At 34.2% G+C, this 14298-nt stretch overlaps 2 protein-coding genes across 2 annotated transcripts; one reads left to right on the top strand and one right to left on the bottom strand.

Moving 5' to 3' along the window:
• The first annotated feature begins 1642 nt into the window (after positions 1-1642).
• On the top strand, positions 1643-5800 carry LOC141704612 (SNF1-related protein kinase regulatory subunit gamma-like PV42a). Its single transcript, XM_074507824.1, has 3 exons — positions 1643-2292; positions 4827-5181; positions 5280-5800. The coding sequence occupies exons 1-3, from the start codon at positions 1892-1894 to the stop codon at positions 5625-5627; spliced, it is 1104 nt and encodes a 367-aa protein (XP_074363925.1). The 5' UTR covers positions 1643-1891; the 3' UTR covers positions 5628-5800.
• A 117-nt stretch (positions 5801-5917) lies between these two features.
• LOC141704613 (protein POST-ILLUMINATION CHLOROPHYLL FLUORESCENCE INCREASE, chloroplastic-like) lies at positions 5918-8285 on the bottom strand. The gene is made up of 8 exons (XM_074507825.1): positions 8101-8285; positions 7414-7540; positions 7155-7239; positions 6992-7070; positions 6752-6865; positions 6569-6681; positions 6303-6413; positions 5918-6178 (listed from the first exon to the last, which is right to left on the bottom strand). Exons 1-8 carry the CDS (start codon positions 8180-8182, stop codon positions 6062-6064), a joined length of 828 nt encoding a protein of 275 aa, XP_074363926.1. The 5' UTR covers positions 8183-8285; the 3' UTR covers positions 5918-6061.
• Between the last annotated feature and the right edge of the window lie 6013 nt (positions 8286-14298).

Genomic DNA, 14298 nt, shown 5'->3' on the forward strand with positions numbered 1-14298 from the left:
GTTTCGGCCCGACCCGGTCTTTGGCCCGACCCAATTAAAAGCCCGAAAAAGGACCGTTTAAAATCTGATTATTCTAATATATTTTCCTATATATTTATGAATTTACATTTAATATGAATATAAATAATACTTTAAACACATATATATTTACATATACGTGATTAATAATATTATTTATATACTTTATTGCAGGATTACGGAAAGAAGATATAGTAAGTACACTATATATTTTGGATAACACTGGTAAAACATATTATTTTATAAACATGTTTATTTTTTTTCCAAACTTAAATGTTTTCAACGAAATAATGTTTCATAAAATATTTCATGCAAACTAATACATTTTTATGATGATCTAATTGCTAACATACGTAGTCTTCAGAATCTCTGATAAAACTCGATCTGATTTAAATTTTAAAAAAACCCGGTCCAATCCGATCCGGCCCGAAAAAAGTCCGGTGAGGCCCGCCTCGAGGGCCCAAACGGGCTCTAACATTTTCGGAAAACCCGGTCCGGCCCGGTCAAAGTCGATCCCCGAAAAGTCTGGCCCGATCAAAATCCGGGCTTTTTAAGGCCCGGTCAAAACCTGGCCCGGTGGGCCTTTTGTGCATCTCTATCCAATCCCAATATCGAATATAACTGATTCGATTATTAATGTAAAAAAAAAATCGATTTTTGGTCTGATTCGTTGTCCACCCTACTCACGAATTATAAAGTTAGTTAAGGGCAAATCCAATAGTGATCCAAAGATCCAAATTTGGGGCAAATTACCCCAAATTCCATTCCAACACTGATTTAAATGGTGATCCAAATTTGGATCAGTGAACAGTAGTGATCCAACCAAATTTGGATCACTTGGTTTAATATAAAATAATGGTTTTGTTATTTATAGTTTATGAAATTTTGAATTGATTTTTGATTATTTAATTATATAATTAATAACAGAATATAATTAATAGTAAAAAAATTATTTTAAAATAAAACTTAAAATAATGAGAAAACATAAATTTATTAAAATTTAAAATAAAAATAAAGAGACACATATCGCACTTAGAGATGCATTAATTGAGCATTTGTGGGAATAATTTATTAATTCGGAAATTAGTGTATATCAATGATATTTTGTATATTAATTATTGCAATAAATGTGTTTTTCGTGGAATTAAATGCACAATTTTAATATTTTATGTGTATTAATTTGTTTTTGATTTAATTAATTTATGAAATATTATATAGATTGTTAATAATGATTAAATGATAAATTTAAGATAAAATTACTTAATAAGATATTTATATATTATTATATGTAAAATGTAATTTGGATCAAATATTTGGATCACACTGTTGAAATTGGTTAGAAATTTGGATCAGTTGATGATCTAAATTTAAATTTTTGGATCATAATTATTAGAGATGGCCTAAGTGTCACAAAAATACTAAAAGTTTTTGGTAAAAAAATAAAATGCTAAAGTGTTTACTTTAGTGCATTTGTCACACGTTTGTCAGCACACCGAAAGCGCACTCCGGGCTGGGGGATTGCGTCGATGTCGGGAAAACATTGTTTCTTGTGTAAACTTTATCCATCCATCCCCCACTTTGAAATATTTAAAATATATATTAATTAATAATCCATGTCTATCTCTTCCCCTTTCAGTTCTATTTTAATGGCGTGCCATGTCTCAGTAGAAAATACACACAGTATTTGAGAAACCTTAGTCAGCTAGATACGTGTCCAGCACACAGTATCCATGCAGTTTTTGTCTGGACACGTACCCTTATCTTTGTCCCCCCATAAATTTATTTTTATATATATTTTCAAATGCATTCATTTTTCAGATAAGTGAAAAAAGCTCGCATAATAAAGTCTGAAGTTGTAAAAGATAAATCGAAGATGCAGATGGATAGTGGTGTTAAGTTGAGGGTTTTAAAAGTGAGTGATGTGATGCCGGCGGATAAACGGAGATTAGTGGAGGTTCCGTACACTGCAACGCTGGCACACACCATGAATGCGTTGGTGGCAAACAGGGTGGTGGCACTTCCGGTGGCTGCACCGCCGGGGAAGTGGATAGGAGCAGGAGGGTCGATGATATTGGAGGCTGATAAGCAAACAGGCGTGGTTAGAAAACATTATATTGGGATGGTTACTATGCTTGATATATTGGCTCATATTGCTGGTGATGATGGTAGCGATGGATTTGATCATCTTGAAGACAAGATGTCGGTGCATGTTTCGGCTCTTATTGGACAGTGTCTTGAAACCCTTAGTCTTTGGACACTTAATCCTACTACCAGGTATATATGTACATACTCGCTTTCACTTCATAATTACTTTTTAGTTTTTACTAGGGTCTATCTTATTGGTTGTTTTTTTTTTAATTTAAATCTTAATTTTGTACACTTAAACCTCCAAGTTTTAGTCTCGGGACTGGGCTAAATTATTACTTTTGTGGTTTATTATTTTATCGATGCTAAAATATATCGCTATCCATTATGTTGTTGTGATAGAAAATATTATTTTAACGTGTTTATTATTTTAGTGTAATTGCACTTTCTAGTTCAATGTATTAAGATCTCATTATCATTCCCGGAATTGAAATCTAATATTATAAACTAGTGGTGTACGCGGTTCCGATCAGATCGGTTTTGGGATAAAAGTCGAACCAAACCGCGAAGAGCGGTTTTAAAAAATTGTCATCCGCGTCATTTGCGGTTGCGAATTTGCGGTTATTGCGGATCGGTTTGAGGTTCAACCACTTATTTTAAAATAATTAATAATTTGCAAAACAATAAATTCGGATTATTAATAAATTGAAGTTTAAGTTACATGATAAATTATATTAGTAAGGATATTAAAAACATATAAAAATGTGGAGGCGAGAGAAAAGAAAAAAGAAAAGGATTAAAAAAATTACATTTTGATTATATTTTTCATTTGTTTGGTTATATCTCTTATAATAATTGTGAATCTTATGAACAAATTTTAACATTAACCTAAGATTAGTTAACCTAAGATTAGTTGATAATGTGTATACTTATTAATTTATATGATATCAACTACATTTTTGAAAATATATTTTATTATAAATATATGTTGCGAGTTGCGGTTGCGATTTTGCGATTTTCAAGAATTTAAAACCATATCCAAACCGTGAATGAGCGGTTTTTTAAATTTAAATCCACAACCAATCCGCGTTTCGCGATTATCCGCAAATGCGGTTATGTTGCGAGCGATTGGATGCGGTTTGAGCGGTTCATCTGCGGTTCATCTGTACACCCCTATTATAAGCTAAGGGCACACCCATCCTTGTCAAACCGCCAAATATTGAAAATCGAGCTGGGGAGATGCCGCAGCACCGACGTGTGTTATCACATAATTCTAACATTTTTTGACAAAGTCAAAGAACTAGGTGACTAAAGAGCAAGTCCAACAGCTCCCTTATATGAGTTCTTAAGTTCAATTATAAGGATTTTGACAAAAAATGACATTCCAACAGTGTCTTAGTACTTCCTTATATTAAGACACGAGCTTCATTCTTTATTTTTAAGAAACTTCTAGTGCTACCTTATAACATTTTTAGCAATAAAAAATTCATTTCCCTCTCTTCTTTTTACATCTCTCTCTCTTTGTTCCACTTTTTGTCCATATCTTTTCAAATTTATTAATATAATAATAATAAGGAAGAAAGATAAGAATCATTGTGTGAGTTGAAATTCAAAATCATGTCTTAAATTACTAAGAATTAATATTTTATAATATTTATAAGGAACCCACTAGAACACTGTTGGACTTGCTCTAATAAGTAAAAACACTACTAGCTAAGTAGCTAGCCGGTATTGTCCCACTCGATTAGTATTTTAGTATATCCCGGTGGATTTCTATTTCTATCTTCAGTTGGATAATTAAGCGTGATGACTAGAAGACACGCAAGTCAAAATCAACTTGTTTGGCGTGTTTGTGAAATAACGCCTTGGGAACTATAATTGATTTATGAATGTAACTAAAAAACAAAGTAATTAGGAAGAAAAACAAAGTGAGGTATTAAGTTGTAATTTGAGGCGGTATAAATCAATGTTAGCTAGCATCAAGCTACCTCTCTCCCCGGCCCATTGCAAGGAGGTGTTGTGGGATTGAATAATTAAAACCATGCGAGTTTGTGGCAGTAAGATCAAAATTTAACCGTTTTACTTCTAAACTGTTGGTCAATGGACAAGTCAATCAGTGGACGGAGAGTTCCTTCAAAATTTTGATAATTTGCAAGTCACGCATGGTCAATTTAAGCACCAAAACTGAGAATAACTCATTAGTGGGAAAACTTGATACTTTTAAGTTGCAAATCAAACGAGGTATTCTAGACATATTCAATCAAAGTATTAGACATTTAATTGATGTGGCTATAACAAGGTTATGGATCTTCCTGATCTGGCCCTGGGAGACATTTTAGCAGGTAAGAACAACGCATCAGTAGTGTTACTATTACGAACGGTGTTACTAAACAATCATTTATTATTCAGTGCTTGGATTGTCCACATAAATTTGGCTGGTTCACTCAATAAGAATCCAATCTTTCCATTAGACTATATTTCCATTTTAATCCAGTACACCTGGATGGATAGAGTCTTATTAGTGGAAATCAGCATGTCGTAACCTAGCTCTTCTTAGGTCGAGGGTTCAAGCCTCATGTGTCTGGGGGAGCATTTAATTTTTTGTCCATTAGTCCATAACATCTGGATCAACTTTTGAGTCTGATAAAAACATCTGTTATTGACATCTAGCTGGCCAAGTTAAAACTTATATATATCTTGCTAACATTGCGTCTTGTATGAAGCATTCTAGACTGTATGGAAGTGTTCAGCAAAGGAATCCATCGAGCTCTAGTACCAATGGACAGTCAAGTGGAGAATGTAGCTGGAGTTGAACTACTCGAGTCTGCTTCATGTTATCAGATGATCACTCAGATGGACCTCTTGAAATTCTTGAAGGAGAAAGATTCGGCTGAGCTACAGGCCATAATGTCGCGTAGTGTAACCGAATTAGGAGCTATGAGTGGTCATGTCTTTGGCGTTACTGATCGCACCAGAGTCATTGATGCCATCAAGTCCATGAGAGCTGCTTCCCTCCTTGCTGTACCTGTTATTGAAGCTTCAGAAACCTCTGATGAATGTCACAGCACGCTCGTAGATGTAATTTCCTATCTGGTCTTTGTATCAGAATGCAAATTCTGTTTTTTCCTTTAAATCTTACTTAGTTAATTGACAAATGCATGTATGTACATTTACAGGGTAAAGGAAGGAAGCTAGTTGGTACGTTCTCAGCAACAGATTTGAGAGGATGCCCAATATCTCAACTGCGTGCTTGGTTACCTGTAAGTGTCATGGAATTCACAGAAAAGCTTTCGTCAGATCTGCCTCAAGCTGCTGGTCATTCTCCTGATGATTTGTCAAGAAGTGCTACGAGAGAGCTGGTGACATGTTACGCTGATTCTCCTCTCTGGGAGACAGTTGACAAGGCCCTTACTAAACATGTCCACCGTGTATGGGTGGTGGATGCCATGGGTTTGCTGGTAGGGCTTGTAACTCTCACCGACATCATCAGAGTGATCAGGGACTCGCTGCTCCATGAGCCTTAGTGTACGTGCTCTGTTTATGAGGACTCAACTGCTTGTTCTTTTTTTCAATCACTGCTCCACGAGTCCAAAGTATAAGTGCTCTATTTGTGAGTACCTAAACTCCATGTTCTTTTTTAATATGCAAGTTGAACATGTGTATCGTTAAGAATGCACTATTGTGTATGTTATGTACTTGTTTGCATCTCAGTATGATATATATGAGCTTTTGTACAGAATTCTATGTGCACTTGCATATACTTGAAATCCTAATGATGGATATAAATAATATAATATAGGAAATGAGTGAATAATGAACTACAATATGAGTGCTCTGTTTAAATTTGAAAGTGAAGTAGTACATATTTGAAGCTAGGAGTATATAATAACAGGTAAAAGCTAATGACATGTATAATTTGTACAGAACTATATAGACAGTTGAAAAACAAGAAATGGTTTTAATCTTCAGAGTCTGAAAGAGGGCAGGAACCATCGTCCACATTGGCTAGAGGGTCGTATAGGGGTGAACCTATATCAGTGCATCCACTTACAAGATTAAGCTCACAGCGATCACCCTGCATGTGTTATCACCACATTACCAATTATTATAACTTTTGATTATTATTAGTTTGTATTGTATCTGATTAGTAGAAGCAAAACTGATTGAATAAAACTGACAAATATAAAGCTTGGACTTACTCCTTCAAGTGTCAGATTTCCCATAAGAGCACATCTGTCTACAATTATATTTGTGTCTGGAAATATGGCCTTTTCGCATGCACCTTCTCTGCTCAATTCCTCTGCAAGACCCTGGAATTACAAATACTAGACTTGTTAATATATCATACAAGATGTTCGATCCAGTATAATCCCAGGTTTATGTGTGTGTCCTGCGTGTGTGTACTGTAGGATACTACGATATAAGCCTGCATGTCTGCTACTGAAAGATAGTGTACGTGCTTTACCTCATTGAAGAAATCTACGGGTTTATTTCTCCAGTTCTTTGGAACTTCAAACTTCAATCTGTATGGACCATCCCACTCGGTACCATTTGTAAATGAAAAGATCAAGTTCATAGCTGCAAAGCAACAATGATCAATACAAGAAACAGTTTACGTCTAGTTCGTTCAGTGAAAACAAAAGCCTACCATGTTTTGGTATGCATATCTGGATTGTATAAATGGGAGGATCAGCTTTTCCTCTAGTTTTACATAGCATTGCTCTGGGCTCTCCACCACACATTATAGGTTGATTAAAACCTCCTGCGAATTGTATTTGTTAGCAAACCTTCTTGTGTTTTCCTAGTAGATTTGTTTTCCAAATGCATTTCTGGAGTTTCAGTCTCAGTAATCAGAATCTCACAGCAAATAATGTGATCGTTTTCGTACCATTAAAAGCGATTCCAAAGTCCTCGTTAGGAGCAAGTTTGGTTGCAGCTGGATTGTAAAATAGCTTCAGCTTCTCTCCCTGTTATGTTACATACTCATTTAAAAAGTTTGGACAGACAAAAACTAACGAAGTTTTGTAAGATCAGGTAGTGTCTAAACATACAGAAGTGGGAGGGAGACCATTCATAGTTTTCCAGTAGATAGGAGCTCGTCCAAGATCAAACTCAGCCCACCTTGGTAGTACATATCTGCAAAATTTCACAGATTCTGAGAATATATAACTAAATTTAGCAAACACAAGTCAGTATTGAAATTTAGTGCTAAACAGATATGACTGGAAGCACGTTTATAAGATTCTACAAAAATATCTTCAGAGTACAATATAGCACATGATGATGAAACTGATATATAATAGAACATACTCTTTCACTTCCTCAGGAGGAGCTGCTACAACAGCAGTTGCAGCTGCTGTTACTTTCCGACTGAGTCTTACCGACTTCCTTCTCTTCTGATTGTATTTCTTCGAGGGCAAACCCACAAAATAGGCAGCTGCAACCACAATAAAAAAGGTGTTCTTATGCTTAAGTAATGTATAGCAACCGCGGTGACTGATCTAAAACACGGGGACCTTCCTGCCTTACTAATTGAACAAAAAAGAGATGCGTATTGCGCTTAATTTGTAGTCCATCTGTTAGGATAACATATTAAAAAATTTGACGGTGCTCCTTCTTTTCCTTGGTATACTTTTGATAACATATTAAAAATCTAGAGGTCTCTAGCACCTGAGACACAGCACAGATGGGTCCTTGATTCTCGAAAGACTGCTACTTAAAAGTTAAATAAGATAACCAAAACTCTACAACAAACTTGTTAGAGAAAACAAATAACTTGCAGGACACAATAACTAAAAGATATATAGGAAAATCAGTATTTCAACCCTCAAGGCATGCAAAACAAACTCAGACTGGTTACCAAATACACACAATTACACAAACAACAGTTTAAAGTTAGGTATTAGTGTGTATATATATGTAGTAGAATCATTGCTTCAAGATAAGTTATTGTAAAACTTAAAGCACTAAAACATATAGAGCGTTAAGGAAACATACTGGTGGAGTTAACACTAGAAACTGAGGCAAGAGAAGAAGATGAAATCTGGGAAGCACTTGTAACTGCAGCTACTGAAGCCATTTTAATTAGATGAAGAAGAGAGATAGATACGAAACTTGGAGTTTTAAGTTAATAATATATGGGCAACAAAATATTAAGTCTTCACAAAAACCACAGACTCAAAATTCCCGAGAAAACACAGCCACAAAAATAGATTCGGTAGTTCAAATTTATATCTTGTCATTTTACTTGCTAAAAATATCTTCTTGTATTTGTTTATTTATTCCGTTCCAAGAATTCTTTCAAATCTAGAAGGTTTTGTTTCGGGCCAAGATATGGGCTGAATAATTCACAGGCCCAATCTTGGGGATACTTTTTGGGGTATTCTTCTATCTCATCTGCTGCATTCTTATATGTTTATGGATTGTTACCGTAACACCCCGCACTTCTGAAATATTAATTCTAATTCAAAATTAATATAATATAGATTCTTATTCGATAATTTAAAATATCATGATGGTCAAAGCAGCGGTCAAAATTATTAAATCAAAACCATAAAAATAGAGACCCAGCTCCATAAATATGATATTAATCGTCTAAACAGATAATCAATTCATTTTGTAAAAACAAAGTCTTTATTCTAATTCAAATAGCACGAAATTAAGCGGCACAGATCTCCACATAGTTCTCATTCCTTATTCTTAATAGGCTCCAAACTCCAAACCTGAAATATTAAAAAGGATGAACTACAAAGCTCAACAAGTATAAATTGACTAAGTCTTAAACAAAAAAAACAATGGGTGTTTTAATAAAATAATTTTCTGAAATCAATAATAATTTTGTAAAACATTTTTTTTAAAAATAAATCTCACCAAAGTTTTATATTTTAAAATTCAGAATTTAAAATAGAATATAACAGATTTTATAACAGATCAGAACAAAGTAAAACAGAACGAAACAATAATTCTTATAAATACCACAATCTGATCTATGACCACACTTTCCCAGTAGCCGACATCTAATTCTATTCTTTATACCACACTTTACTAGTGGTCGGCATCTAAAGTTCAATAATTACGCGCCCTTATAGGTATCTAAAGTTGCACACTCGTGCGCCTACTAAAGGTATCTAAGGCTAATTCCAGAACTATAGCGTAAATTACGAACGGATTTGAAAACGTAGAGACTGGGTTCTAAAATTCACAAATACTTATATCTTATAATTTCGAAATCAAAATTCTTATATCTTATGCGAAATTAAAAACTGAACTGAAATATCTTTTGAAAATTAATACATTTTATAATAATTCCATGCAAATTGTTTTCTTTTGTTTAGCATTAAATTGTTAAGTATTAATTTTATTTATTTCGAGTGTGCTATTTAAAATTCCCATTTTGATATACATAAATATTTTAATATAGTTTTAATGTTAGTTTGTTAGGTTCTTAATTGATCAGGATGTTAGTTTAAATTTATATTTTTTTGTTCCATTTGAATTATATAATATTTGTTTATTTTTAATATATAAACTTGGTCTCTCTGCTCGTTTATATATGTGGATAGATTACAATATTTTATGAAACCTGATGTAACACTAGTTTTCCAAGTATTCTTGGGATATGTTCGTGATATTATTTTCGAGTGTTTAAGTGTCAGTTTTGAGGTAAGTACTTTTCAATATGTGACAACCCGTAGGTCCAAATCCCGAGCCTTTTTCGAAAACCGGGTCAAGTCCCGATGCCGAGTCCGAAATAAGTCAAAGCATACTGTCCCGAGTGCAGCCAACTTGGGTTACGACAAGCCCACCACAGACCCCCAAAAGATCATGATTTGTTGGTGCACAAAGTAGTAATACTTTGCCTTATAAACTGACCAGAAGTCCCAAATCTCCTCGATGTGGGACTAGGGTGTTACAAACTCTCCCACTTAAACTCCTGACATCCTCGTCAAGCCCGAACAGACATCCCATAGGACCAAGATCGTACCTCTCTAGCCGTTGTGGGATAATACCGACTGGCTTCGTGTTCCCACCTCCGGACCTCTTGCCATTGTGGGATAATACCACCAGCCTTCGTGTCCCCACCTCCGGCAACTTGACGCATCAAGCTTTCGAGAGTCGGCTCTGATACCATATGTGACAACCCGTAGGTCCAGATCCCGAGCCTTTTTCGAAAACTGGGTCAAGTCCCGATTCCGAGTCCAAAATAAGTCGAAACATACTGTCCCGAGTGCAGCCAACTTGGGTTACGACAAGCCTACCACAGACCCCTTATGGATAGTGTTTTTGCTGAATGAGAAAACTTTTCATGCCACACTATGTAGGGGTTCTGTTATGGATATTCTGAGATTTTATTAGTACTCTATATGGCATATAAGTGTATGTAAAGATCGCCAGAATCCAATTCCGAACACTTTGATTTTTCCCGGAAATCCACTAGATACGGAAAGAATTGAGTATAAGGTAACAGGATAAAAAGGATTTAAATTAAAGGAGTATAAGAGAGGATCATAAAAGGAATTTAATATATTGAGAAAGGTTAAGAAAACCTAAGTAATAAGATCCCGGGTATGATCCCTCAAACGATAAACGAAAACGAAAGTTAAGCGAACCGTATAACAAATCAGCGGTCATCAGGCAAGCAATTAGGAAGTTAATCAAAAAGATTAGAGGGGAGGATGTCATCCAACCAATGAGAAGAGGACAAAGAGGGAAAGATGACATCATAGCATGACATAAGCATGACATGGGAATGAAGGAGATGTGGTTGAAGTAGAACCACACAAAGTTCAAGGTTAATAAGGTAATTAACCAAAACAAACAAAAACAACCAACCAAAACAAATTAAAGCAAAACACAAAATCATTTCTTTCATTCAACCAAGAGTTGCTCTCGGCTTTTTCATTTTTTAAGAAGCAAGAATTTCAAAATCCAGATTCAAGCTTCCTAAATTGGTAAGATAATTCCCTAGTATTCCTTATGCATAGTTATGGCTATATTATGAGTTTAAGCCACCAATTCATTCTCTATCTTCTTCAAGAAATCAATGAAGAAGACAATGAATAGTGATTTCAAGGTTTTTAACTTGATTTTCTTGCTTTTCCTTTAAGATCCAAGCATTCCTAAGACTCCTCAAGGCTTCTTAAGGCTTCCTAGCTACTCACACCACTTCAAGGAAGGTATATCATCTCCAAACCCTAGCTTTAATTTGTATATTAGGTTGATTTTGGTTGTTAGGGTAAAGAGTAGCTTGAAACTTGTTTGTTTAAGAGTTTGGGTTGGAATGGTGGTGATTGAATTGTTGAAATCTTAAGATTTGGTTGAAGAATATAGTATAGTGTAAATTCAAGTTTTAGGATTAAGTAAATTGATTATAATGAGTTGATTTGGGGCTGTTGTAATGTAGTTTGGATGGAGTTTTGATTGGGTTGTGAATTGGGGTTGAATTGTGGTTGTTTTGAATTGGTTAAATTTGGGAAATCGCGTAAATATAGCCGTCGTAATGTCCGATTTACTTTAGACTGCTTTTGTTCATAACATTAGGACCCGAGAACCCCCTGCTAGATTTTGACCATTGCCATATTTAGATAGTGCATGTTACGAGCTTCGTTTTGATATGTAGTTCGTTTGATTCCGATGCACGGTTTAGGAGAAACGACCGTTTTAAGTAACGGCGTTTCGCGAACGAAACTTTTCCCTCGCCTTACTTTGAAACCTAGGTTAAAGACCTTAAATGACTAATTGAAGTATGAAACAATTATGGTAAGTGTGTTAGGCAGTTGGTAAGACACTCGCGAAAGAATTGCCTTAAAACTCGTAATAGTTAATTTATTAAAAATGGTGGAGCCGAGGGTACTCGAGTGACTTAAGAGAATTAGTAAGCGCAAAGCGAGCGTTAGAGTCTAAGTTGGTTAATGTATAGATTTACAAGTGACTTTGGTTTAATTCAAACTTAATTGTTGTTTATAGGTTACCAGACTCGTCCCGAGCCATTTGTAACCCCCAGTCGCTCAGGCAAGTTTTCTACCCGTTATACTGTTGTTGTGATGTATACACTTGTATATGCATTATCTTGTAATAGATGCATGATGGTTATATTAGCAAATTCTTGCGATATATTGTAGCATGTGATATGGTACATATGGCATGCCTGTTTCGTATTCTTGCCATACATATATCTGTTGGTTCAGTTGATAATACCTATGCTAGAGAATAGCGGTAATTTGCATATAACCTTAGTAGAGGGACCCAAAGGTAAAAACATTTTCTAAAACCGGGAGTCGAGGATCCCGAGTAGATTTTGTATATATATATATATTTATATATATATGGTTATAGTTTTCAAAACTATTAATCGAATAAGGTTTATTCGATAACTTTATTTTATTAATGAATATATCTTGAATATTCATTCGAGGACTTATGACTCCTTTATATTATTTATTGAATATTACTTGGATATTCATTTGAGGATGTATGACTCCTTTATTTTATTTAATGAATATTATTTATAATATTCATTCGAGGTATTATGACTCCGCTTATTATTTATTAATATTCTTTATTATTAAAGAATAATGTTCAATAATCAAACTTACTTTTGATATTCAAATAAAGATATTACTTTCGTATAAGTATATCTTTGATTATTTACTATTCATTTCAAGTATAAAGTTTTCCACTTCTACCTTAATTACTCTTTATGGGAATATTATTTAAATAATAAATTCAGATATTTCTTTATATTGAGACTGATTTACTTATAAATCAATATTATTGCAATAATATTGATTTATAAAGTAAATCAGTCTCAATATAAAGAAATATCTGAATATTATTATTAAATAATATTCCCATAAAGAGTAATTAAGGTAGAAGTTGGAAAACTATACTTGAAATGAATAGTAAATAATCAAAGATATACTTATACGAAAGTAAGATCTTTATTTGAATATCAAAAGTAAGTTTGATTATTGAACATTATTCTTTAATTAAATAAAGAATATTAATAAATAATAAGCGGAGTCATAATACCTCGGAATGAATATTATAAATAATATTCATTAAATAAATAAAGGAGCATACATCCTCAAATGAAATATCCAAGTAATATTCAATAAATAATATAAAGGAGTCATAAGTCCTCGAATGAATATTCAAGATAATATTCATTAATAAATAAAGTTATCGAATAAACCTTATTCGATTAATAGTTTTGAAAACTATAACCATATATATATAAAATATAATATATATACAAAATCTACTCGGGATCCTCGACTCCCGGTTTTAGAAAATGTTTTTACCTTTGGGTCCCTCTACTAAGGGTATATGCAAATTACCGCTATTCTCTAGCATAGGTATTATCAACTGAACCAACAGATATATGTATGGCAAGAATACGAAACAGGCATGCATATGTACCATATCACATGCTACAATATATCGCAAGAATTTGCTAATATAACCATCATGCATCTATTACAAGGATAAGGCATATACAAGTGTATACATCACAACAACCAGTATAACGGGTAGAAAACTTGCCTGAGCGACTGGGGGTTACAAATGGCTCGGGACGAGTCTGGTAACCTATAAACAACAATTAAGTTTGAATTAACCAAAGTCACTTGTAAATCTATACATTAACCAACTTAGACTCTAACGCTCGCTTTGCGCTTACTAATTCTCTTAAGTCACTCGAGTACCCTCGGCTCCACCATTTTTATAAATTAACTATTACGAGTTTTAAGGCAATTCTTTCGCGAGTGTCTTACCAACTGCCTAACACACTTACCATAATTGTTTTCATACTTCAATTAGTCATTTAAGGTCTTTAACCTAGGTTTCAAAGTAAGGCGAGGGAAAAGTTTCGTTCGCGAAACGCCGTTACTTAAAACGGTCGTTTCTCCTAAACCGTGCATCGGAGAATCAAACGAACTACATATCAAAACGAAGCTCGTAACATGCACCTATCTAAATATGGCAATGGTCAAAATCTAGCAGGGGGTTCTCGGGTCCTAATGTTATGAACAAAAGCAAGTCTAAAGTAAATCGGACATTACGACGGCTATATTTACGCGATTTCCCAAATTTAAACCAATTCAAAACAACCACAATTCAACCCCAATTCACAACCCAATCAAAACTCCATCCAAACTACATTACAACAGCCCCAAATCAACTCATTATAATCAA

This window comes from Apium graveolens, unplaced genomic scaffold (assembly GCF_009905375.1).
Source record: "Apium graveolens cultivar Ventura unplaced genomic scaffold, ASM990537v1 ctg8054, whole genome shotgun sequence".
Taxonomy (NCBI): Eukaryota; Viridiplantae; Streptophyta; class Magnoliopsida; order Apiales; family Apiaceae; genus Apium; species Apium graveolens.

Excerpts from the sequence above, each read along its gene's own strand:
- LOC141704612 (XM_074507824.1), top strand. The coding sequence starts at position 1,892 with ATGCAGATGGATAGTGGTGTTAAGTTGAGGGTTTTAAAAGTGAGTGAT. Across the intron at positions 2,293-4,826 it reads ACACTTAATCCTACTACCAG|CATTCTAGACTGTATGGAAG; the intron begins GTATATATGTAC and ends TCTTGTATGAAG. Across the intron at positions 5,182-5,279 it reads GTCACAGCACGCTCGTAGAT|GGTAAAGGAAGGAAGCTAGT; the intron begins GTAATTTCCTAT and ends GTACATTTACAG.
- LOC141704613 (XM_074507825.1), bottom strand. The coding sequence starts at position 8,182 with ATGGCTTCAGTAGCTGCAGTTACAAGTGCTTCCCAGATTTCATCTTCT. Across the intron at positions 7,071-7,154 it reads ATGGTCTCCCTCCCACTTCT|GGAGAGAAGCTGAAGCTATT; the intron begins GTATGTTTAGAC and ends GTAACATAACAG. Across the intron at positions 6,179-6,302 it reads GAAATCTGACACTTGAAGGA|GGTGATCGCTGTGAGCTTAA; the intron begins GTAAGTCCAAGC and ends TAACACATGCAG.